Source organism: Spinacia oleracea, chromosome 5 (genome assembly GCF_020520425.1).
Source record: "Spinacia oleracea cultivar Varoflay chromosome 5, BTI_SOV_V1, whole genome shotgun sequence".
Taxonomy (NCBI): domain Eukaryota; kingdom Viridiplantae; phylum Streptophyta; class Magnoliopsida; order Caryophyllales; family Amaranthaceae; genus Spinacia; species Spinacia oleracea.
In genome coordinates, this window is record NC_079491.1 from 79,220,950 (window position 1) to 79,248,241 (window position 27,292).

Sequence of the window (27,292 nt, forward strand, 5' to 3'; positions counted from 1 at the left end):
CCCCACCAAAACCCCAAGTCGCTCCAGCTGTTCTGCATCTCCTACCTCCTGTTAAAACCCTCCATTGAAACCAGCATCTTGTAGGTGTTTCACCAGTTCACCACCTCTAATCGGCGGCGTCTCTACGAAGCACTTCTACTTCTCTGCCGCGGTTATTCGCGGTATGTTTTCTGTTAATTTTATATTGTTCAGTCTCAGTGAGGATGATGGACTTGCCTGATATGATGGTTTCAAATTGTTAAATGTATTCAGTTGGCCTTTTTTAGTGTTGTTTTATGTTTAGTTAGTCTTATAGTTGTACTTGAAAATCATATTATAGAGAGATGGCGGAAGATGCAATCTTGGGGTATTTGGAGAAGAATGAAGAAATTCCGGATTCTGGAAAATTCGCCGAGGAATTTGGTATCGATCACGATGAAATTGTCAATGTGACCAAGAGTCTCAATGCCTATGGACTTGTTCTTTCTCAGGTTTCCGTCTCTCGCTTTATTGCTTTCGTAAAACTGTGGAACTCATTGATTTCCCTTAAATTGAATGTTTGTGATGTAGCCACTTCTTTGAAGCTGAATTATGGAGTTTATTTTGAAAATAGTAATCAATTAGTTATTTTAGTTGGAATTTATTTGAAGTTCCTCATTTAGTTTGAAATGTTAATCGAATAAGCTATTTTGGAAGATAGAAACGAGCTTAGTATGTAGAATGAACTTTTTTGTGTAATAAGGGTGCACTCTATTCATCTGGTTTTTTCTTATTTCTCCTGAGCTTATCTAAACTTGCTTGCACTTATCTAAACTTATTAACTTAGCAAAATTTATTTTAGTTATAAATTGTATTTGGGTAGCCCTTGTTTTTCCTTAAATACCTTAACTTATTTTTTCCGAAATAAGTAGGAATAAGGTGAACAGAACAAAGCCTAAGAGCAGAGAAATGTTGATGTAGTTTTGAGGCCTTTTGAATTTCTTAATGTTTCGGGAAAATGGTTTTTTCATGTGTTTTATTTTGATGGCAAATTATTGACCGTGAGGTTTTGCAAATTATTCATCGCTAATGTGTGTTTTGGCAAATTTTTTTTTCTTGGATTTGTTGCATTGTTTATGGCGAATATGTGTGTTTGGCAAATTTTCAGGATATTAAGAGGGAAAGCTTGGTTCTCACTGATGAAGGAAAACTCTATGCTGATACAGGCTCTCCTGAAATGCAAGTATTCTCAGCCATACCACCAGAGGGTATCTCACCAGATGAACTCCAGGTTGGCGGTTTTCGCTTGCTGCAGATATGATTTGTTCTGTCCGAAAAAAGTGACAGTGTGCTGTGATCTTAATGTGATTTTTCTTGCCGGATGCAGAGAAAGGTGGGTCCTTCTGTTTTTAAGATTGGGTTCGGGCCGGCTAAGCAGAATGAGTGGTTGGAGAGAGGAAAGCAATTAATATTTAGAAAGGTAAATTCTTGGAAATTCCAAGTTTGGAAGATCAGTATTTATGATTGCTCTTGAAATCAGAACTTTTTTGTTTTTCTCGTTTTCCATATTTTGTTTGTTTCTTTTTCTTTTAACTTCTCTGCTTTCATTTACTTTTCTGGTTTCCACTTCCCTTTGTTTGGGAAAGGGAGAGAAATTGGGAGTGAAGAAGTATATTTTTCGTTACTATTATGTACTAACGGAGAAAAGTGTAGCTTTAGTTGGATTCTCTCATTCTCTGTAAGCTGTGCTACATTAGGCATGCCCTGTATCAGACCTTGTTGTGAGGGAGAGAAATGTGAGGGAGAGAAAAGAAACAAAATAGAATTAATTGTACCTGTTTTACAATTGTCACTGTTTTACACTTCGTGCGGTAACATGCGAATGCTTTGTTCCCACTTGCTTTACTATTATCATTTACAGTTGGTCAGCAGCCACAGTTAAAATGTAGCTTCAGTTCCTTAAGATGGGCAAGATTGAGTTGTCTTAGACTCTTGAAACATATTATGTGGTGTCAGAAGACATCATAAATCCCTTTTCTTTCAATGCTGTCTACCTTTGTGTATTTCAGGCTTGTTTAAATGAATATTTACTTTCTTGCAATTGCTTTCGTACTTTTAATCTCAATCTGCTGTGGCAAGAACTTGAATCGACTAGGAATGGCCACACAGGAAGGTGTACAATTGATGTGAAAACTGAAAACTATGTACCAGTAGTAGCAAAATGTTAGCTATCTTGTTGAAAGAAAGGCATAACTCGGTGGAGTGACTTACCTGGGGTCATATTGTCTGAGAGGAGATTGGTTTTCTAACTTATGCCTGTTATTAGTTGGATTAGGTGGTATTGGTTGTGTTGGTGCAGTAAAGTACATATGTTTGGCTGAAGAAAGAATATTTAAGTATGTATGTAAAAGTGTTTTTGCTATTTAATATTATGAAATTAATTAATTAAATTTAGTTTTTTTGTTGTAGAAAGAACATGTCGACGACAAGGTTAAGGGGTTGCTTTCACAGATACAAGCTGAAAAGGTGAGATAATGTCTTTAGGTATTTTAACAGCCAAAATGCTTTATCTGATTTGGTCTCCGGCTCAGGAAGTAGAAGCATCTTCTAGCGTGTAGACATTGGGGTGCTTCCATAAATTTGAAATACTCCGTATTTGGCTACCACTTTAGCCAAATATCTAAGGAACAAGAATGGACCCGTTGTTGTGCTTTTAGATATTACTTGACCGGGGCATGTAATGCTTACTTGTACTATCTATTCCTTCTTTGAGGTATTTTGAGCCATCTCTTTACTAGCCTTGACTAGTTTGGGATTAGATGTCATATTTTTTTGACCTATCTAGACCTCACCCTTGGTGGATTCATAATAGGCTGTTACGATGAAAATGATAGAATTTTAAAATGGCAAATTTGCCAAAAAGGACCTTTTATAACTCAAATTTTGCGAGAAATGACCTTATATAATTTTTTTTGTGAAAACACACCTTAAAGTAATTTTTTTTGCGAGAAAGGACCTAAGGGATGTTTCCGGCATTGACTGAGCTTTTCCGGCCATTGACTTGCACGTGAGCAGCACGTGTGACTTACGTTGGCTAAAGACATTGATTTTCCCGAGTCTTGAATTTTCAAACTTGATTTTGTTTCGATTTTTTTTTTCAACTTTAGGTTTTAAAGCTTAGAATTTTGGAGGAAAATTGGGTGTGATTAGAAAATAAAGTTACACGTGCTTCTCACGTGCAATTCAATGGCCGAAAAAGCTCAGTCAATGCCGAAATTTTACTTTTGGTTGTCTTTCGCAAAAAAAATTACATTAAGGTGTGATTTCACAAAAAAAAAATTATATAAGGTCTTTTCTCGCAAAAAAAATTACATTAAGGTGTGATTTTCCAAAAAAATTTATATAAGGTCCTTTCTCGCAAAATTTGGGTTATAAAAGGTCCTTTTTAACAAATTTGCCTTTTAAAATAAATAAATTCACTTTTATAGGTATGCTTCATGATCGGCTACTCTCTGCGTGCACTTGCTGTTGATGACAAGTCTGTCTTGCTCTTATTTTGAGGGGTTTTTGCTATGATTTCTTTGTAAGTTTTTATCTGTAACTTTCTTGTCTGCAGATGGTTGAGCCCGGAGAGATTGCTGCTCTCAAACGGAGAAAACTTATTATCTCACAGTAAGGACCATTATCTTGTTCTCTTATTTTACTCTCTATTTTTGACATTTTAGATCAGCACACTATGGTAGTTGCTGATCGTGTGCTGTTCTCATGTTTACTATGTGCACATCAAGACCTTTGCCGCTGTTTACTCATCTTATGTATTTACTAGGACATGGAAGGGATACTCGATTATAAAGGGTCCAAATTATGCCCTGAAAAGAAAAAAAGCTGCAACGGATCTGACTCGAGAGGATTTGCAAAGGTATTCCCTCATATACATCTGAATGGGAAAAGGTGTTTTTTTGAATCTGTATAATTCCCAGTCTCTGGGTACAGATGTGTTATAATCATGGGGGCATTATACCCATCTTATAACGTGAAAAGCATTTTTATTGATGCTGAGCTGTTTTGGTCTGAAGATATGTCATGCTTTGAATAATGGAGAAAATGACCGTATTGTTAGAAATTAGACATAAAAACGAAACCAAGTTTCTTCGTCTCATATTGCTTAAGTGAGAAAGGCCCGATGTAAGAAATTGAGTAGCGGACATCTTCTGAAACCTTTTTAACTGTTCTAGGACAAAAATAGGTCACAATCTCAGTAATTTATAAATTTTGAAAACCTCTTGAACAACAACAACAACAACAACAACAACAACGCCTTAGTCCCAAAATGATTTGGGGTCAGCCGGTCAGCTAACATGAATCATCATAGGAGATCGTCAATGTGACCAGAACAAACCAGAAAGGAGTGGGAAGTTAAAAGAAAAAAAATATTATAAGCAATAATAAAAATAAATAAAGTTTAAAATAGATATAATTAAAATAAGCACCTCTATACATATATTACAAAAAAAAAAAGGTTTAAACTAGATATAAATAAAATAAGCACCTTTCGAAATAACATTTAAATAATAATAATAATAATCATAATAATAACGATCCCTGATTTGTAAAATCTGGGACGCGTTTGATGTATGTCTACAGGCATGGTATTTGGATGACGACACTATTATTGGTGATACCTTGGTTGTGGGGAAGGTTCTGCAGTTGATTATGGAGGACGGGCCTTGTCTCGGGTTACATCTTAATGTGGAGAAGACCGAGGTTTTCTGGCCTATAGAGGACCCTCGTAGCAGGCTTGTGGGAGTCTTTCCCCCTGATATTGCTCGTCCGTTGCACGGTGTTAAGTTGCTTGGTGGTCCCGCTAGTTCCAATCCAGTTTTTAGTGGTGAGCTTGTGATGCAGAGGGTAATCAAGACCATTGGGCTTATGGATAAGGTTGCTCAGCTTGATGATCCTCAGTGTGAGTTGTTACTTAGGGCATGTACTGGAGTTTCTAAACTCTACTTTGCTTTGCGTACTTGTTCTCCTGGTATTTTGGAGGCTGCTCAACGCACTTTCGATGAGGCTCTTCGATCTTCTTTGGAGCGTATTGCTACTGCTTCGGGGCCTGGCTTTGGTGATTGGCAGTGGCGACTTGCCACCTTACCTTTTTCCTTTGGCGGAGTCGGTGTCTATTCCGCAGGTGATGTTCGTCATTATGCTTTTCTTGCTTCTCGTTTGCAGTCTTCTGGTTTGCAGTCACAGCTTCTACGGCATGTTGGTATTGTTGGTCCTGGTCGAGCATTTGAGGATGCGTTGAGTCTATATTGTAACACCCCCAATTTCCATACCTGTTTATGTCTTATAGCGGAAGCATAAAATAATAAATTAAGGGTATTACCGCCACATTTAGGCTACAACCCAAATGTAAGGCTATATTATCCATCAATAATCCAACCTTTATGAATAAACCAACATTGTCATAATTAAATAACTTAAACCAACTACCCAAAATATCGTTACAACTTAATTAAATAAAACCCAACTGATTGTCTTTAGGTGATCTACGTCATTAATAACTTGCTACTAGTGTTGTGAAACGGTCGCTCATGACGTGCCACGCATACCTGTAAATTGGAAAAACATATACAGAAGGGAAACCACAAATCAGTGGAAATTGAGTAAGTACTACTTTACCCTGTAAAATATTTTCGAAAACCTTTTTCTTACTCTGCAAAACATTTTATCTTAAAAATATTTCATGCACAAATAGCACGCAACAAGCACACGCACTCAGTCCATAATTAGCAGTTAATTAATTACTTAGAGGTAAGAGAACAAAATAATTCCACCATAGTTGTAGTTCGAGAGTACCACCCTAATGGGTGTAACCACCAAAATAGGTCTTAGTCCTTAAGTGTGCACACCCCCCAGTGAGTGTTTTTAACTCAAAGGAGTAGAATAAACCTAAGTCGTGCTAGTTAGCTCCGACTAGAATATTAAGACACGATGTGTCATACCACCAATGTGTTCATCACCTTAGGGGATCCTGCCTAAGATGTCTTACCAACCAAGTGTATTACATTTAAGTGATTATAATTTATTAGAGCTTTGACATGAACATACAATACTTACTAAATCATTGTTCATATCGTATTGCAGTTGTATAACCGTACATAATGACATTATAGTTGTCCCAATTAATTATCTTAGATTGTCGGCTAGTGTTACATGAGACTCGCCATGAATTATACGACATCAAGAAAATTAGTACCTACTAAACATTATATTACTGCCAAACAAATCCACGACCACCGTGAGTAATTTCGTGAGATAGAAATACTCTACTGCATGCATCTACTCAATAAAACTCAAAAAGTGTAAGTCATTGGCCATAATTACAATTTATAACAATAGTATGGTCATTATAGACACTAGTGCTCCACCAATTTATTCTGGGACTATTTCGAGATTTATTGCTATTGACATACTCCTTAAAATATACTCTACTTATTTATCTAGCTAACCTCACATAGAACATCTATTACATGTATACACATATTACACGTTGTCACATCTAAATCATATTTTATAGGGTTTAGCAAAAAGGTGAACATAGTGACTTACCTTATTAAGCTTAGCTTCACAAATCACAAACACGAACACTAGTAGATATCTTCCCGCTCTACGGACTCTACAAACATATATACATTGTATATTAGTAACTATCTATCTAGGATTTCTAGTACACTAAACGTACATATATTAGTAAGGGTATATATATCGGTTAAAACAATAAACTATATTATATTATATTATAATACGAAGTTGGTGTTCTCTAGTTTTTTTTTAAAAAAAAGATTGATAAGAAGAAATGTCATTAGCAATATTGTTAGTATTAATACCTTTATTTTTACCAAAATACAACTACTTTAAAAGAATAATAAAATAATAGAGGAGATAATTGGTGAATTTGTGATCATGTACTACACGTGGAATTTGGATCATGATTAAGGTGGAATGTTGCTGCCAAAACATAGATACTTAGTTGAACAAAATAATATACGGTGCGACATATGAATAAACAAGCAGCCAACTTTGGTTATTTACCGCACCTTTAATTATCGACGGTTCTTAGAGATGAAAGGTCGGTTACGAAGAGGGTCGTGAGGACTAGGAGCTGGTGTTTTTCGCGGTGGATTCCGGTACAATTTGATGGTGATTCGGATGTGCCGAAGATTGGTTGGAGTTGTTTCGGCGATCGACTATTGAGTTTGATTTCTTTGTACGGTGGTCTCCAATGGTTTCTGAATAAGTATTTAGGGTTGCAAAGCTTGTATGTTAGCAATAGAGGGTGTATTTATAAGTAGTGCAACCCAAGAGTTTGATGAAGAGTGAAATACAATTTGGGATGAGCTGCTATTATTTAGCGTGAGATTTAGGAAGTGATAACCCTTATCTTTAGTTAGTTTGAATCAGTCCGCATGGAAAGGATAAGGTGAGATTTGGTATGATCTTTTGTTAGATGATAGAGGTGATAAGATCACTAGCAAAATAAGATAGAGGTGAAAATTTGAATCTTGATCGGTTGTGATTAGTAGGAGATTTTGTTTGATCATAAGAAAATGAGGTAGAGGTTGGTTATGATAAGTATGAGATTTTGTTCTAAGATTATGGAAACAAAATCTATAACCGTAGCTTTTGTTAGATAATAAGATGGAAATATTTCCCGCCCAATTTAAATTATGATAAGTTTATCAAGTAATAAAATAATAACAACCTTATTATTATCTTTAGTAAAATATGTTTTATAAAATATTTTCATGGCAAAGTAAGATATTATAATAAGGTAATACTTATTAGTAATGTTAAAAGATACGGGTTATTACAAATTTACAATCTACCCTCCTTAAAGAAAGATTCGTCCTCGAATCTTGAATAAATGTTAACAGTATAAAACTTAAATTAATATCATTAATAATGCCAAGTAACATAGTGGATTATTTATTTATAAGAGGTGTGAAACTAGTGTATTAAAATCTACCCTCCTTAAAGGGAGTTACGTCCCCGTAACTCTGATAAATACCTGGGTAAATAGTTCAGGGTATTTTTGTCTCATGGCGTCATCTGCTTCCCAAGTGGCCTCCTCGGTTTGATGGTTCGACCATAAAACTTTTACTATTTTTACCTCCTTGTTTCTTGTTTTTCTCACTTTCTCATCTAATATTTTTATGGGTTTTTCGTCATAAGTCAAAGTCTCGTCCAATTCTACTATTTCTGGCTCAATCACATGCGACGGGTCATGGATATACCTTTTGAGTTGCGAAATGTGAAAAACGTCATGCACCTTAGACAACTCCGTTGGCATGGCGAGTCTATAAGAAACTTCTCCAACTCTTTCTAACACTTCATAGGGGCCAATAATATACCTCGGGCTAAGTTTTCCCTTTTTACCAAATCTTATAACACCTTTGGTTGGTGAAACTTTCAACAACACCTTTTCTCCTACTTCAAAGACAGCTTGGCGACGATCCTGATCAGCATATGATTTCTGTCTGTCTTGTGCTGCTTTCATCCTCTCTTGAATAATTCGTACTTTCTCAACTGTGTCATGCAAATACTCAGGGCCTAGCACCACTTGGTCAGTCACATCACTCCAGCATAACGGGCTTCTACATTTTCGTCCATAGAGAGCTTCATAAGGAGCCATTCCTATACTTGCATGGTAGCTATTATTATAGGAAAATTCTACTAAGTCCAATTGCTCTTCCCACGAACCTTTAAAATCGGTGGCACAGGCTCTAAGCATGTCTTCTAAGGTCTGAATGGTTCTCTCAGTCTGACCGTCTGTTGCTGGGTGAAATGCAGTACTATACTTCAATTGCGTTCCAAACGCCACATGCACTTTCTCCCAAAAGTTCGAAAAAAACCTCGCATCTCTATCAGAAACAATGTTTTCAGGTACACCATGGTGTTTTACAATATTCTCAACATATGCGGCTGCCATTTGCTCCATTGACCATGTATCTTTCATCGGAATGAACCTAGCAGTCTTGGTCAACAATCTACTACGACCCAAATAGTGTTCTTTCCGGTTTTAGTCAGAGGTAGGGCAGTCACAAAATCCATAGATATCGAATCCCACTTCCATTTTGGAACATCTAAAGGCTGAAGTAATCCCTTAGGTTTGCTTCTCTCAGCTTTCACCTTTTGGCATGTCATACATCTAGAGACAAATTCAGCGACTTCTCTCTTCATTCTAGGCCACCAGAAATGTTGCTTGAGGTCCTTATAAAGCTTGTCGCCTCCGGGGTGTACCGAGTATGGCGTGAAGTGTCCTTCTTTCATCAACTGGTTCTTTATTTCTCCACACTTCATTGGAACACACCACCGACCCTTATATCGAATGCTACCATCATCGTGCATCTTAAAATGTCCTATTTCACCGTTCTCCATTTTGGACATCACCCGTTTTAGCTTGACATCATCAGGTTGACCACTTCTAATCTTCTCAAATATGGTAGGGGTAATAGTCATAGAATATAGTTTTATTTCAGATTCCACCTCTCCATACTCCTTAACCTCCAAATTCAACCTCGAGAATTCTTCACACAACTTATTTGAGAGTACCCACATAGAATTGGCTGAATGACTGGATTTTCTGCTAACGCATCCGCCACTACATTGGCTTTTCCCTCATGGTATTGGATCTCAAGGTCATAATCTTTGATAAGTTCTAGCCATCTCCTTTGCCTCATATTCAACTCCTTCTGTGTGAAAATATACTTAAGGCTCTTATGGTCTGTGAATATCTTGCAGGTTACCCCATACAAATAGTGTCTCCATATCTTGAGTGCAAAAACAACTGCAGCTAACTCCAGGTCATGAGTAGGGTAGTTTTCCTCAAACGGTTTCAATTGTCTAGAAGCATAAGCCACAACTTTACCATTTTGCATAAGAACACACCCTAAACCTTTCTTTGAAGCGTCACTATAAACATCAAATCCTTCATCTCCAGATGGCAATGTCAGCACCGGGCTGTGGTTAACCTTGTTTTCAACTCCTGAAAGGATTCTTCACACTTATCATCCCATTGAAACTTCACAGTTTTCTTCATAAGGTTGGTAAGGGGTCTCGCAATCCTCGAAAAGTCTTTCACAAATCTACGGTAATAACCAGCTTAACCCAAAAGGCTACGAATCTCAGTCACATTGGTAGGTTTAGGCCAACTCATTACAGCTTGAACCTTTGAGGGGTCTACGGAAACTCCTTCCTTTGAGATGATATGACCTAAGAAAGCTACCTCCTCTCTCCAAAAATTGCACTTAGACAATTTTGCATACAATATTTTCTCTCTCAAGGTCTCTAAAATCACACGCAGATGTTGTTCATGATCTTCAGGGGTCTTAGAGTATATCAAAATATCATCAATAAATACTACCACAAATTGATCAAGGTAGGGTCTAAATACACGATTCATGAGGTCCATAAAAACGGCTGGGGCATTGGTTATTTGGTTAACCCAAATGGCATAACTGTGAACTCATAATGGCCATACCTTGTTCTAAAAGCAGTCTTTGCTACGTCTTTTTCCGCAATTTTCAACTGATGGTACCCAGATCTCAAGTCAATCTAAGAGAAGGTTCCAGCACCCTTCAACTGGTCAAAAAGGTCATCTATACGAGGCAATGGATACTTGTTTTTGATCGTGACTTGATTTAGCTCCCTATAATCTATACATAACCTCAAGCTTCCATCCTTCTTCTTCACGAAGAGCACAGGGGCTCCCCATGGTGACACACTTGGCCTAATATATCCCTTATTCAATAAATCTTCTATCTGATCCTTCAACTCCTTTATCTCAGCAGGGGCCATACGATAAGGTGCTTTAGAAATTGGTGCAGTTCCTGGAATCAACTCTATGGTGAACTCAACTTCTCTATCTGGGGGCATCTCTGGAATATCCTCAGGAAATACGTCGGGAAACTCCTTAACAACCAGAATATCACTTAATTCACTATCTTCTCTCCCCAAATCTTGAATCTGACACAGGTAGGCTTCCTGTCCTTTTCTAAGGTACTTATGCATAGCTAAGGCTGATATGATCTTCACCCCAGGTTTGGTTACAATGCCCTGGTAGGATATTCTATTCCCATTTGGACCTTTCAGAATAACTTTTTGATCATGACACTCTATTCGGGCTCTATATTTCCATTCCCAATATGACATCCAAATAATCAAGATTGAACTCTATAAGGTCTCCTGGTAGTATAGTCCCGCTAATGTTTATTGAAACATCCTTATAAAGTTTTCTACATGACACTACCTCCCCAGTTGGAATAGAAATTTGAGCAGAAATATGAGAAGGGTCTAGACCTAACTTCTTAACTAGGGAAGGTGATATGAATGAATGTGAAGCTCCAGAATCAAAAAGTACATATGCAGGAATAGAGTTTATAAGAAAAGTACCAGTCACCACATTAGCCTCTCCATTAGCCTGAGCTTGGTTCATCACAAAAATCCTTCCCTTGTTGCCACCATTCACATTCCTATTGTTGTTATTCGGGGTAGACAAGGTCTTGTTAGGGCCATTTTGAGCAGATTGGCTCCCTGAAGGGTTCCCTTGGTTGTTGTTATTCCTGAAATTGTTCTGCCTCCCTTGTTGTTGCTGACCACCATTTTGCTTAGCATAACACTCAAACTCACGATGTCCCATCTTCTTGCAACCAAAGCACTGCACAGCATTTCCCTTACAATCAACTCCTAGGTGGTTCTTACTACACTGCTTGCAATAGTAGTGTCTCTCATTTCTTTTTCCGTTCCCATTTCCATACTTCTGGTTCCGCCCTTGGTTTTGGGGTTTTCCTCCATTATTTCCTCGATAATTGTTGTTATTTCCATGGTATCCTCTACCCGAACCCTGATCACCATTGTTGTATCTAGGCCTCTTATCCCCATAGCCTCCAGAATTTCCCCCATGCTGATTGTTGTTCCTCGAGTCTCCCTCCTTTCTCTTGCCCCTTGACTTGATTTCCTCCTCTAGTTTCTCAACTCTGTAGTGACTCGCTGCTCTAACATAAGCTTCTTGCAAGGTTCGGCATCTCAAAACAATCACAACCTTCTGGGTGTCAAAGTTCAAACCTCGAATGAATTTGTTGGTCTTAGCTCTCTCATCAGGGACCATGGTAGGTGCGAACCTAGCTAACTCTAGGAACTTGGAATGATACTCCTGGACAGACATGTTTCTCTACCTAAGGTTAGCAAACTCATCGAATTTTTGCTTTTTGACATGTTCAGGGTAAAACCTATCCCTCATAGCATCCTTAAAGGCCTCCCAGTTAAATCCAGGTTCAGCAGCTAGGTCAGCTCGGGAGGTGGACCACCAAATATCAGCTTCTCCCTTAAGATAATAGGTTGCAGAAGGGATTATCTCTTCCTCAGGGCACCCTATAGCCTCAAATAGTTTATCAAATTCACGGATCCAGTTTTCTAGGATACTAGGGTCCTCTTCACCTTGGAAGTAAGGTGGGTTTCTACTGGCAACTTTCTTAGCATAGTCAGGATTGTTGTTTCCATTGTTGTTGTTGTTGTTGTTCAACAAAGCAGCTCCTAAGGTTTGGGTCAGTTCTGTGAGTTGCTGAAGTCGTGCAGCCAACTCAGCATTAGTGGGAGGACGATTGTTTCTTCCTATCTGCACCAAAGGATTGATGTATTCCTCAATTAATTACTACTCTCTTCTAGTTTACGTGTACATTCAGACAATTTAATCACAGACAATTTCCACCAGACAGAATTTACAAAGATTTCCACCTCATATAATTCAAGAAAATATCCAACACATAAAACTAATAATAATTCTCTTTATCATTTCAATAATATAATCAATTGACATCGAATATCCCAATAGGGTTTGTCCAATAACGAAAGCAAACTTAACTAAACAAGTAAAAAAAACTAATAAATGAAAATGTACCCTTGGTCAAAATAAACGATTCCTATGACTACTTCTATTCCATGAGTGGCCACATAGCCCCACTACTAAGTCTTTTCAAAATCTCACTCATCAAACTCTTCTTCGGGATCTTCCTCGGGGTCTTCTTCTTCAGGGTCTTCTTCTTCAGGGTCTTCTTCTATTGGGAGGTCCACTCGCATATCATCTTCCACTTCATCCCTCTCACCTCCCATTCCTTCATTCTCTAACGTGGGTGGTTCCGCATCGATTACCTCCCCCATCTCATCTTCAAGTTCCCATTTTGACCAAGCCTCCATCAACCTCGTTGAGACATACTCAATGGTAAGGAACCATTGACCCTCATATCTGTATTTGGTTGGGTGAGTCTCCCCTTCTTCTGTGAGAACATCATCGTACATTTCAATAATTGGGATCCAAGGCTCATAGCGTGGGATGGTATTGAGTAGGACGTCTATTATTCTAGAGTGTGTATCATAGTTGTTCAGGTCTCCTAGGAGATCTCCCCATTCTTCACAACGTTCCTTTACTCTTTCTACATAGGGAGGTATGTCCTCATGTTGTCCCATCCTTAGGTTGTAGGGGTACATTGGGTGGTCCTCCATCTACCACAAAAGAAAATAAAATAAAAACTAATTACTTACCCCCTTTATCCCATTATTAGAATTCTAAACATATAATAATCAATTATAAATCAAAATAAAAAAAATCATACAGATGTATCCAAATTTATCACCAGTAACAACCATCATTTGAAATTTTATTTTCGAGTAGGTATATATTCAACACTCCAAACTATAATTCGACTCATGGTTATTTAACATAACTCAAAATAATTCCTAGGCAAAAATTCATTTAACTTCATCTCCAAAAATAGGGCATTTGCTGAGGACTTCCTTATTGTCGCTCAACATAATATCAATCTTTTCCTCAGAACAGAACAGAAAGCGAAAAAACATCCAGTTATGCTAGACAGATCTGGTAGTGGCATATCCTTTATCTCTTAGTCCTCTTCTTGGTTTCTTGTAGATGCAGGAGGGGACATAGGCTCTATTTTAATTCCTTCATATACCTCGTGTTTAACGAGTGTAACACCATATAAATCTTCTATGTATTCTACCCATACCTCTTCTCCTTGTACCCAAGCATCAAACTCTTCAAGTATGTTCTCGTAATTAGGCAAGTAGGGTGTAAAACTCATCTACAACACAGAATACTAACATGTAAACACATAGTAAAACACCAAAATAGATAGCACATAAAAGAATGATAAACGTCGCTCAATCTCACTAACGGCTTTGCCAAGTTTTAATTCTTAATTAATTCATCTTAAAGATCCTAACATTTATTTAACATTAACCAATTTAGTCCTAGAACCTATTGCTCTGATACCAATTTGTAACACCCCCAATTTCCATACCTGTTTATGTCTTATAGCGGAAGCATAAAATAATAAATTAAGGGTATTACCGCCACATTTAGGCTACAACCCAAATGTAAGGCTATATTATCCATCAATAATCCAACCTTTATAAATAAACCAACATTGTCATAATTAAATAACTTAAACCAACTACCCAAAATATCGTTACAACTGAATTAAATAAAACCCAACTGATTGTCTTTAGGTGATATACGCCATTAATAACTTGCTTCTAGTGTTGTGAAACGGTCGCTCATGAAGTGCCACGCATACCTGTAAATTGGAAAAACATATACAGAAGGGAAACCACAAATCAGTGGAAATTGAGTAAGTACTACTTCACCCTGTAAAACATTTTCGAAAACCTTTTTCTTACTTTGGAAAACATTTTATCTTAAAAACATTTCATGCACAAATAGCACGCAACAAGCACACGCACTCAGTCCATAATTAGCAGTTAATTAATTACTTAGAGGTAAGAGAACAAAATAATTCCACCATAGTTGTAGTTCGAGAGTACCACCCTAATGGGTGTAACCACCAAAATAGGTCTTAGTCCTTAAGTGTGCACACCCCCCAGTGAGTGTTTTTAACTCAAAGGAGTAAAATAAGCCTAAGTCGTGCTAGTTAGCTCCGACTAGAATATTAAGACACGATGTGTCATACCACCAATGTGTTCATCACCTTAGGGGATCCTGCCTAAGATGTCTTACCAACCAAGTGTATTACATTTAAGTGATTATAATTTATTAGAGCGTTGACATGAACATACAATACTTACTAAATCATTGTTCATATCATATTGCAGTTGTATAACCGTACATAATGACATTATAGTTGTCCCAATTAATTATCTTAGATTGTCGGCTAGTGTTACATGAGACTCGCCATGAATTATACGACATCAAGAAAATTAGTACCTACTAAACATTATATTACTGCCAAACAAATCCACGTCCACCGTGAGTAATTTCGTGAGATAGAAATACTCTACTGCATGCATCTACTCAATAAAACTCAAAAAGTGTAAGTCATTGGCCATAATTACAATTTATACAATAGTATGGTCATTATAGACACTAGTGCTCCACCAATTTATTCTGGGACTATTTCGAGATTTATAGCTATTGACATACTCCTTAAAATATACTCTACTTATTTATCTAGCCAACCTCACATAGAACATCTGTTACATGTATACACATATTACACGTTGTCACATCTAAATCATATTTTATAGGGTTTAGCAAAAAGGTGAACATAGTGACTTACCTTATTAAGCTTAGCTTCACAAATCACAAACACGAACACTAGTAGATATCTTCCCGCTCTACGGACTCTACAAACATATATACATTGTATATTAGTAACTATCTATCTAGGATTTCTAGTACACTAAACGTACATATATTAGTAAGAGTATATATATCGGTTAAAACAATAAACTATATTATATTATATTATAATACGAAGTTGGTGTTCTCTAGTTTTTTTTTAAAAAAAAGATTGATAAGAAGAAATGTCATTAGCAATATTGTTAGTATTAATACCTTTATTTTTACCAAAATACAACTACTTTAAAAGAATAATAAAATAATAGAGGAGATAATTGGTGAATTTGTGATCATGTACTACACGTGGAATTTGGATCATGATTAAGGTGGAATGTTGCTGCCAAAACATAGATACTTAGTTGAACAAAATAATATACGGTGCGACATATGAATAAACAAGCAGCCAACTTTGGTTATTTAACGCACCTTTAATTATCGACGGTTCTTAGAGATGAAAGGTCGGTTACGAAGAGGGCCGTGAGGACTAGGATCTGGTGTTTTTCGCGGTGGATTCCGGTACAATTTGATGGTGATTCGGATGTGCCGAAGGTTGGTTGGAGTTGTTTCGGCGATCGACTATTGAGTTTGATTTCTTTGTACGGTGGTCTCCAATGGTTTCTGAATAAGTATTTAGGGTTGCAGAGCTTGTAGGTTAACATTAGAGGGTGTATTTATAAGTAGTGCAACCCAAGAGTTTGATGAAGAGTGAAATACAATTTGGGATGAGCTGCTATTATTTAGCGTGAGATTTAGGAAGTGATAACCCTTATCTTTAGTTAGTTTGAATCAGTCCGCATGGAAATGATATGGTGAGATTTGGTATGATCTTTTGTTAGATGATGGAGGTGATAAGATCACTAGCAAAATAAGATAGAGGTGAAAATTTGAATCTTGATCGGTTATGATTAGTAGGAGATTTTGTTTGATCATAAGAAAATGAGGTAGAGGTTGGTTATGATAAGTATGAGATTTTATTCTAAGATTATTGAAACAAAATCTATAACCGTAGCTTTTGTTAGATAATAAGATGGAAACATTTCCCCCCCAATTTAAATTATGATAAGTTTATCAAGTAATAAAATAATAACAACCTTATTATTATCTTTAGTAAGATATGTTTTATAAAATATTTTCATGGCAAAGTAAGATATTATAATAAGGTAATACTTATTAGTAATGTTAAAAGATACGGGTTATTACATATATAATAGAACGGTGGAGTATGACATCCTGAGTAACCCTAGTGAGGTCGCTGCCCCTAAACTCATGAAGAAACTGGCAGATATATATACTTCACAAAGGTTACTGCATCTGCAGAATCCACCTTCTCTTTATCTTCTCGACAGTTGGCGTTGTGGAAATCGCAGCAGGGAGATCACACCTCTGCTTGGCTTCGTGCGGTCCCCATATCAGGTTTGGGACACAGATGAATGCTAAGGCTTACCGATGTGTGTTGTGTTATCGGTTGGGGGTTCCTTTGTTCTCTTTTACGGCGCCATGTTCTGCTTGTTCCAGGGTATTTGCGGGAGACATCTTTGGTGTTCATGCGGTGTCATGTGCCGGCATCGTGGGTATTAAACATCGGCATAATGTGGTTCGGGATACCCTTGTTGACGTTTGTTATCGTTCAGGGATTTCGGCGCGGAAAGAGGTCGATGTTGGTCTATCTGGAGGGAACGATGGGGCACTCCGACCAGCAGACGTGTTGCTCTACTCTTGGGATCGTGGCTGTGATGTGTGTGTTGACTTGACGGGATCATCCCCTTTGACACAGTCGGGCCGGGTTGTGGCTGATGCGGCTATTCGGAAACGGGCCAAGTACGAAGCACGTTGTAGGGCCATTGGTTATGGCTTTCTTCCGTTCTCTTTCTCTTCTTTGGGGGAGCTGCATAAGGATGTTGTAGCGTTGCTGAAGCGGATCCAGAAGTTTTCTAGGACTCAGGACATTGGGGCTCGTGCTGCTGCTCATATTTTCACCAGGATAGGCTTTGCTATAGCCAGAGGAGTGGGAGCCCAGATTGTATCTCGGCTTCCCACTAACTATTTGTAAATTTTTTGAATTTGTTGGCATTTGATTTATAATAATAATAATAATAATAATAACAATAAAAAACTAAATAAAAAAATAAAACTAAAAATAAAATAAAATAAAAATGGAAGATGCATAAGTCAAATGAAAGCCTCTTGAAGGGAAATAAAATTCTACTGCTTGTTTGACTTTAAGTAAACAATGTAGGGTTAAATAACGAGGTAGGAATTGATCAGATGATACTTTCTGCCTACCCATATCCAGAAACTTTCGATCAATCCATTCAATGGTTATCAGCTTCCTAACCTCTTAGTTTATGGGGTCTTATTCACTTTTTTGTTTCTTTTTCCCCTCCAATTCATTTTCATGAAGAGTCATCTTATCAAGTTCAAGGCTGATGCAGTGATGTGTGACATGGATTATTTTTGACGGGTCCGATACAAATGTTCTTGTTCCTTATATAGTATAGTGATGTCTGACATGGCTTCTTTTGACGGGTCTGATGCATATGTTCTTTTTCCTTATATATTGCATGAGCCTGATCTTTCCGATGAATTGAAGGTGTTCAGATGGTTCAGTTGTTTGATGAGTAGACTTCAGGGTGACTTTTAAGCTTCAGTGATGACTTTGTTTGAATTTTTTGGTCTCCAGGCGTTGTCCCAATTATTATATTGGTGTACTTTTATGTTACTTATCTGATTCTTACATTTGAAAGTGGGATCCCCTATTGCCAAGTTTGACTTAGGCCTTGTTTTCACCATCTGGTCTGATTTTTCTAATTTCTGGTCTGGTTTGTTCTGAATGTTTTCTGTGAGTGCTTTTTGCTTTTTCTGGTTTGGTCTGATCTGGTCTGATTTAATAAGCAACAAGGATAAGGTGAACATTACAAAGCCTTATTTTCCAACTTATCTGATTCTTACATTTGGAAATGGGATTTCTTGTCGCCGATTTTGGCATATTTTCCAATTACTCTTCATGCCTAGGTGTTATATACTTGTGTTGCTATGAGCAAACTTTGTATGACTCATTGTCATGGTGGTGGGAACTCAGATCATAAGATTCTTTTTGCCTGAAATTTGACTTGCTAATGTCTGTATGTTATTTGAAGCGGCGCATGGAAGGATATGGAACTCAAAGAATACAACTTTAATGCTAAAGGTCTTCCACCTGAAGGTGGTCATTTGCATCCCTTACTCAAGGTTAGGCTGTCAGCTCCATTTACCCGAGTCCTCTATAGCTGTTTGCGGCATGCCAGTTTCGTCGCGAATAATTTGTTACTTAGCTTAAATGCAACTTAGTGATGAATTACAATTGCATGTTATTAACATCGTCTTCAATAGTTGCTGATTCCTGTAAAAAATAGAAAGTTGCTGTTTATACGTTTGGAAGGATCTCTTGCATTACCTGCTTAAATTTAAGTACTATGCACTGAGGAAAAAAAAGGATCCAATTGAAAGTCGGACCTGGCTGGTCCATCAGGTTCTTACCAGTTGAACTCTATTTGGATGTTGGATCTGCTTTGTGTCCTGATACTGATGTAATATGGAAATGTTCCCAAGCTCATATCGTTAAATATTCACGTTACTGCATCTACTTTGTTGAATGCTGATTATAATCACATGGCACTTCTCTGGGTCCCATGAATATAATTTTCTTTTGATTGGCCCTGTTTAAAGATCCAAGAGAGTAAACAAATAAATAGATGAAACAGGAAGATATGAAAATATTGGTAAAACATAAATAAATATGATGGTAGGGAAATAGTAAACAGGGTGGGAAAGCCTCTTCCAGCTATATGGTGTGCAATCATTTACATATCAAAGATTATGTTACAAGATTCAAGTGGGCAATGACATCTCAAGTGAGCATATGCTTAACCAGTCACTTTGCTTGATGATTGCATTTAGTTTGAAACTTTGAATCTTGGTTAAGCTGACTACAGTTTGGGTTTATTTTGTTTATCAACTTACATTTAGGATTATTTTATGGAATGGTTTGATACCATCCCCAATCTAAAATGGAAAAAGGGGTCTACATGCAATATATAAGCTATAATTCGCAAATTCAGCGATATGATAGTTAATCAGTTAAACAGGTACAATTAATTCTATTTTGTTTCTTCAGCGAAGCAGAACTCTAAGTCAATAAATTACGTACAAGCTAAATTCTTTCCTGTCAGATTCTCATCTTAATATGTTCTCATTACCTGTCAACTGGTAGTCGCCTTTTATTTATTTATTTACATACGACATCATTTAATGTTTCAGGTACGGAAGCAGTTGAAAGACATTTTCCTTCAGATGGGGTAGATCTCATTCTCTCCTCTTCTTTTATGGTTGTGCTGTACTTCTCTGTTTTCATCGAAGATTTTGCATGCCACTTTTACTGATATTTTCTTGTCCCCTCAAATTTGTCTTGGTCTGGGTGCAGCTTTGAGGAAATGCCTACAAACAATTTCGTCGAAAGCAGGTACTTTTGTTCTTTCATTTGATACTTATCTCATGTCTACCAGTTCAACAATTTTCCTTTACGTAGTATATTGTTAGTGCCTTCTATATATATATAATTTTTTTTGTTGGTCATGCAAATATGCACTGATGTGTGTTACTGTTGAAAAGGTACAAACTTATTGGTGAAATCGAAGAAAGACTTTCAAACCTGCAATTTCTTTTCTTATATGATTTATATTCTGTTTCCATCTATTCTAATGTCTAATGCAAACATCATGCTTTATGACTCATGAAGCGAGGTAGGGGGGGGGGGGGGGGGGAGTCGGCCCTGCAATTGCAGAGAGGTTGTTTCCAATTGACCCAAAAGTGACAACGGGACGACAATGAGAAGACCATCTTCTACTTCATGGAAAGGAAGCGAAGAGGTTTTAAGAGCCATTTTGATTTAGTCCATTACACCCCACCGCCAAAAGAACAGATGACTCTTTGTCTCCTATATTTAAACAAAAGTTAAAGATTTTCTTTGGGTCGAAGAGACTACTGGATGCCCAACATTTACTTACCATGGCTTCTAGTGGTGAATAGCGGTTAATAAATAGTTCCTGTTGCCTTCTTTGCTTCGTTTCCCCTCCTCCACCTGTCGATTGATGTTTCAGTAAGGATCAGCCTGTTGGATATTCTATCTATTGGAAAAAGAATATAGATGCCATGGTCGGTCAACCAACATTTTGTTGTGTGAATGGATACTATTTTGTTTAGATCGCTTCCTATTTGTACTTGGTCTAGCCAATGATATTAAGGCCTTAGGAAGATAATTATTGGAGGGAGTTCATATCATTAACTGTATTCACGTTGAGGACATAATGATGGGCTTTTGAGGAGGATACTTTTTGAGGAATTTGTTTAGAGATGAGTTACATGTCTCTCGTCCTTTTAAATTGCACGAACATCAATTAAAGCAGTTATTTAAGATGCTAGTATTTTAGCCTCGATAGTATGAAACTTAGATTGGTGGATGGTGTCGTATTTGAGGTAAATAAAATTTTAATAAAAACAAATTTTCCTCTTAGGAAAAAACTTGGCTTATACTTCCTCCGTTTTTATTTAGTTGACACAATTGTTTAATCACGCTTGTCAATGCACATTTTTTATCAATTAATATGTTTAATTTTGTAAAATAAAAAATTATAAAGTTTTGATATTGTGAAAATATTTATAAAGACTATTCTAGCAAGATCTCACATGACCATATTTTACTTTACGCATAAGTAACAAAATCCGGTCAAAGGAGAGTGTATGAATAGTGCTAAATGCCAATTGGGTCATCTAAATAAGAACGGAGGAAGTATGATTCACAGCTTTGTATTTTGTGGAATTTTATTCAGAGCCCTGTGTCTTAGATATCATGCTCAGCACTCTGTACACCGTTTTAATTGGGCAATCGAGAAATTGAATGGTTTACTACCACACAACAATAAAGCATAAAACATTATGTGCAGTCATAATTTTTGTGATCGAGTCTGTAATGACTCATGAGGGTCCCGAATTGCATTTCATAATGTTATAATTACCTAAAGTCGCATAGCTAGTGTCTCAGAGTTCATGACTTGTTTTGATATGGGGTGACTCTAATGTTGAGTAGCCACTCTTCTTGCACCTCCGAAATAGTGAGGGTGATAGACTGATAATTTTGTTTCTTGGATAATTAGCTTCTTCATGAGTTGCTCGAATACTTATTGTTTATGAGTACAACACTAGAAACTGAGGGCTTGATGTCTTTTATTTATTTGTTTTTTCAGCTACTGGAATTTTGATGCGCTGTTCCAGCCACAACAACATCCAGCTCGTGATTCACACGACACTTTCTTTCTGAAAGGTCTGTTATTATTCATCATGTTTGTAGCATCTTTTAAGGCTTCTATTGGTTCTATCTTTTGTACTACGTATTAACTTCTTCCATGTTTGTTATTCCAACCCTAAATGAGTGTGCAATTTGTCTGCATTTTCCCTGTCATAACTATATTGTTTTGGGTTTTATTTGGAGAAAGTTCCCGGAAGGCTGTGTATATCTTTTATCTTTTGTAGACCCTGCTTTGTGGTCGTGTTGGGTTTTCGTTTAGTTGTTATTGTTTCTATTGCTGTATTCACATAAAACCACTTTTTGTGTTGTCAGATATTTTACATGTGACGCCCATATAAGTGGTTGAGGAAGTTTCTTATTTGTGGCGTTGTGTGAATTATATGCTGTGATATTCTGAATGCATGATGGGAAGTTATGATACTAATTTCCTAAGGTAGTAATATTATACCACAATGGCCTTTTTGCCTTCCGATAGTGGGTCATCTTGAGGCTCTTCATTTTTTCTTCAAATTGTCTGTGCAAGAATCTAGTGTCGACACAATTTTCTAGATTGACCTAACTACGTGGTTACTTTTATTAGGTAGCACCAATCTGATTTGCAGCTTCTCAATATCGTTCTTATCCAATATGTAATTGATGATCTGCAGATCCTTCCACTACAAAATTGTTACCTGAAGATTATGTTGAGAGGGTAAAGTGTGTTCATGAATCTGGTGGTTATGGTTCCAGAGGGTATATTCCTCTTTCTCTATTTTTCTCTATCTCATTCTTCTATTGGCTCTATTACTTTACTTTTGGCCAATTCAGGGTTGGATCTACTGACATCATATCAATGTCCTGGGTACCGTTTTGCCGCTCGTTTTGTTTTTCTATTTTTCAAAGACTACATACAGAGTACGGAGTAGAATGTGTTCCAATCTTTGAAACAATGTCACCCCCAAAGTATCTAAAAACTGCAATTTTTTTATCCTTAATTTGTCGCTGGATCAAAGAATTGTTACAATAATCACTGTAATGTTTAATGTCCTGAGTTTGTCACGCGAGTATTTATGAAGTATGTTTTATGTAGGTATGGATATGACTGGAAAAGAGAGGAAGCAAACAAAAACCTTTTGCGAACACATACAACTGCTGTTTCTTCAAGAATGCTATATGCACTTGCACAGGTAGTTTATGCTGGTGATGACTATTGTTGTAATGTCGTGGCTGTCGCATTTTTATTTAGAATGTTTGTCATCATTTTGCCAATGCATTAACTGCTTTCCCTCAGTTCCATATTGACTGTCTTTATACTTCATGTTGGTGCTTAACAGGCTAACAGCTTCCATATATACTTGCACAAAAGCAATATAACCTTTATTATGTATCCAATATTTTAAAGTTTACCTTGCAAATTATAGTTTTCTTATGTATTTTATGCCGTCCCATCTATGAACTTTCTAAATTTAGTTGAACTTTAAATTTTCCATATTATCCTTAATATTACCTTTCATTAAATTGCCAAGAAAGGACATGGAGGAGCTCTGGTATGTTATTTTAGTTTAGTTCATTAAACATGACCGTTCATAAACGTGGCCTATCGGTTAACGATGGAGGCAGTATGACATTTTCTTCAAAAGAGATGAGTGTGTGTGTCTGTGCTAAATATGAGAAGCTCAGGTTATTACAGTCAACAAGATGAACATAAGTCGATTAAAGGTCTTCTGGTTAAACAAACATATTAAGCGTGGAAAGAAAACCCTAAGGGGTCAAATAAGATACACCTAACACACAACTAATGTCTCAAAGCAGGCATTCAGAAAATAATTAGTAAAGCGTACTTAATTAAATCAACCCAATATGTAAGCTATTAACTTGGATGGAAGCCCACAAATGACCTTTTACTATCAAACAAAATGAAAATTTTCTAAACTAAACCAAGTTCGAAATGTGACTTGTAGTTTTCCACAAACTCTAATTTGCATCAATTATGGTCTGGTTTACTAATGCATGGCAAGAGGATTGGTAAGGGTTCAAGACTTGAACACATATTTAGTTCCTAAGCATACATGGGATATGACAAGCTCTGTTTCTTTATTTCTCTTCTCCTTCATGCTGTAACTTTGTGCATCTTATGGTTAATCTTTTTTCCTGTACTGTTTTTAATTTTAGTTTTTAGTTTGATTGATATAGCTTTCTTGTGATTATGTCTTTTTCTGATGTTTGTAGAAACCATTTGCACCCAAAAAATACTTCTCAATAGATCGTGTTTTCAGAAATGAAGCAGTTGATAGGACGCATCTGGCAGAGTTCCATCAGATAGAAGGTGAAAGAAGTTACATACTCTCAGAGTCTCAGTAGCTAGTGCAGTGGGAAACCAACATCGGCTATTTTGACCTTACTCCCATTTCTAAATAGTTGGACATATGGCAGATAAACTTTAGCTGCAAATTTTTATTGCATAAATGATTTAATAATAATCTCATGAAGGTACATCTATCTGTAAGGTCCACAAGATCATTTCCTTAGTGTACATGATATATGTTTTATGGTTCGACCGTTCGAGACAAAAAAATGTCATGGTTGTGGCCTACTATTATATTATTACATTATAACCACTATTATATTATAACTCTCTTACGATTTACCGCTCATATGTGTGCAAAGGTACCTTTGGTTAAGTCCCATCAATAGTGCCTTTGGAAAACAGTGAGTAAATTCTCTTTGTGAATTACTAACAGGATTATCTATTTTCTCATTTCAGGTCTTATATGTGATCGAGGCCTCACCCTTGGGGATCTTATCGGCGTACTGCATGATTTTTTTTCACGTCTAGGTAGGTTTTGCTTGTTTCTTCAAGTTTGTTGTATAGGCAGTGGAGTGGTCATATTACAAAATTTTTCTAAGTATCTCTGACAGGGACTTTGGAGTTTGGATAACTTTCTTTAAGGGAGAGTAGTAAACCAGCATAAGCTGTGGCAGGATACTATACAACATATCTCTCAAACATTTTTGATAATATTGTTTCTTTGAAAGTGGATTGATCATAGCTTTAAAACGATACCTGTCCGTTCTGAATACTCGCAACACTTGTGTTTGCACGTAGTTTTAGGAATATTTGTGGTAGTACATGAAAATGATAATATGCAAGTGGTGTTAATGATGATATTTTAATTGCATATGTGAGAGAAATAATAAAGAATTGGTGCAAGTGGAGTAAAAAGGAGAGAGAAACCATAAAGAATTAGTGATCCCATGCCAAAAGAGGAAGTGTTGCAAGTATTCAGAAACCTACGAAAGAGGCAAGTGTTGCAAGTATTCAGAAATGGAGGGAGTACTTCGCATTTGTCCTGGTTGAGTGGTTGACTTCCGGTGATGTGATCTAAGTGTTTTAATGATTTGTGCAGGAATGAAGAAACTTCGTTTTAAGCCCGCTTACAACCCTTACACTGAACCTAGTATGGAAATATTCAGGTAACAGAGATTTTCAAAGATTGCTGTAATGATGTTGAATGAGACAGAGGCTTCATGCAAGTTCAAATTTGTTTGAAGAGTTTCTTTTTGTTGGATGTGTTTGTTCTCAGTTTTTCTTTTAGGCTCCGTTTGGTAGGGCGTAAAACGTTTTCATTGTAAAATGATTTTCCATGGAAAACAGTTTTCAAGGGAAAATACAATTTCAAACTAGTTTTCCTTTGTTTGGTACCTTAAAGGAAAATGGGAGAAGATGGTGAAGATTGAGGGGAAACAAGGAGAGGGAGGTAAGGAGGAAAGAAGGAAAAGTGGTTTCCCTTCCTTTCAAATGGAAAAGGATTTTCCACTTTGGAGGGAGTCATGGAAAATTGTTTTCCATCCCTTAGCCAACCAAACAACGTAAAATGGTTGAAAAGGGGAAAATCGTTTTCCATGAAAACGTTTTACGCCCTACCAAACGGAGCCTTAGGACAATGGGATTTTTAATCTTTGTATAACCTGTTGATTAAGTAACTCAGGGGTGTGTATGATCAGATAGGACCAGAAAATGGATCAAAACCGGACCGGTTGAGACCTGTTCTATTTGCTATGCGGTTAGCCTAATTGTCACTTCTGCATTAATATCTCTGATCTTTGATTTGCCAGTTATCATGAAGGCTTTGGAAAGTGGGTAGAGATAGGAAATTCTGGCATGTTCAGACCGGAGATGTTGCTTCCTATGGGTCTCCCAGATGATGTTCGTGTAGTTGCATGGGGTTTGTCTCTTGAGAGGTGAGAACAAACTGCCATCTTTGGTTCAACAGTTACCGCTTGTGTTATAGTTTTGTTTCTCTGATTAATGAATAATCCACTACAATTATGTGGCCCCATTTATTTTAGAGAAATTTCAAGCAAACTCGGTTATCTTTTCTGTTGTAAAAAAATTACCTTTCTAATTTCAGTATATTGTTGCAAACATTAGCTGATAGAATTTATAAGATTCTTCAATCAAACTTGCTAAAGAAATGACCATAAATAACTAAAAACAACACAAAAAGGTGATGGGGAAAAGCAAGCGTGATTCTTTTTCATCCTATATCACTCTTCGCCATGACCATTAAAAAGCAAACTCGGTTTGAACTGTTTACTTATTTAGCTTCTATATTTTTCAGGCCTACGATGATCCTGTATGGAATAGACAACATACGAGATCTGTTCGGACACAAGGTATTTTAACATGTGTTCTTATGAATATCTAAATTTCTTGTATTTTTTAGTTAATCTTTGTGGCATTTCATTATAACAATCGAGTTTTTCTTGTCTATTAGGTTGATCTGGGACTGATGAAGAAGAATCCTATTTGCAGAATTGGGCTTGAATAGGTTTCTATTTTTAGCCCCAAATACAAATTCTGAAATACTTCGCTTGATTGTTTTTAGCGTGACTTCTAGCAGCCTAATTTATACTTCATATTTTTGTGACATTGGTGGATTGGGTGATTAATTGATTATAAATTGTCAGTGTCATTCTTATGTTTTTGTAATGTAGTTATTTTCTCTGTATCTATGTAGACCCTTCGTTTCGAAATAATAGGGACACTTTGATTTGTGATAATATTTAAAAATTTCAATTTGATTATCATCTAGGTAAGGAAAAATATAGTTGTGTGAGGTTATGTTCGATTCGTCTCGATATGTTTCGGAATATCAACTTTTTATAATTTTTACGAGTACAGCATTAGAGATGTTAGTGACCAACTATTTACATTTACAATCGTGAAAAGATAAACTGTCTCTATTATTTCAAAACAGAGGGAATACATTATATGAAGTATATACCTTTGCCGAACACTTTCT

At 36.7% G+C, this 27,292-nt stretch overlaps 1 protein-coding gene across 2 annotated transcripts; it reads left to right on the forward strand.

The window, feature by feature from the left end:
- Positions 1-27,050, forward strand: LOC110800670 (phenylalanine--tRNA ligase alpha subunit, cytoplasmic). 2 transcript variants are annotated; one of them, XM_022005979.2, is made up of 19 exons: positions 1-161; positions 320-470; positions 1,127-1,249; positions 1,346-1,438; positions 2,428-2,484; positions 3,575-3,630; positions 3,785-3,877; positions 18,805-18,895; positions 19,964-20,001; positions 20,127-20,165; positions 21,946-22,022; positions 22,655-22,739; positions 23,077-23,173; positions 24,216-24,312; positions 24,751-24,822; positions 25,394-25,460; positions 26,103-26,228; positions 26,609-26,663; positions 26,765-27,050. In XM_022005979.2, the coding sequence occupies exons 2-19, from the start codon at positions 324-326 to the stop codon at positions 26,816-26,818; spliced, it is 1,467 nt and encodes a 488-aa protein (XP_021861671.1). In that variant the 5' UTR covers positions 1-161; positions 320-323; the 3' UTR covers positions 26,819-27,050. The 2 variants fall into 2 exon arrangements, with proteins under 2 accessions (XP_021861671.1, XP_021861672.1); XM_022005980.2 differs by lacking the exon at positions 3,785-3,877.
- Positions 27,051-27,292: the final 242 nt, after the last annotated feature.

Bases quoted from the DNA above. Each gene is read 5' to 3' on its own strand.
- LOC110800670 (XM_022005979.2), top strand. From the start codon at position 324: ATGGCGGAAGATGCAATCTTGGGGTATTTGGAGAAGAATGAAGAAATT. The intron at 2,485-3,574 runs GTGAGATAATGT...TCTTGTCTGCAG, and splicing joins CACAGATACAAGCTGAAAAG to ATGGTTGAGCCCGGAGAGAT. The intron at 18,896-19,963 runs GTTAGGCTGTCA...TTAATGTTTCAG, and splicing joins ATTTGCATCCCTTACTCAAG to GTACGGAAGCAGTTGAAAGA.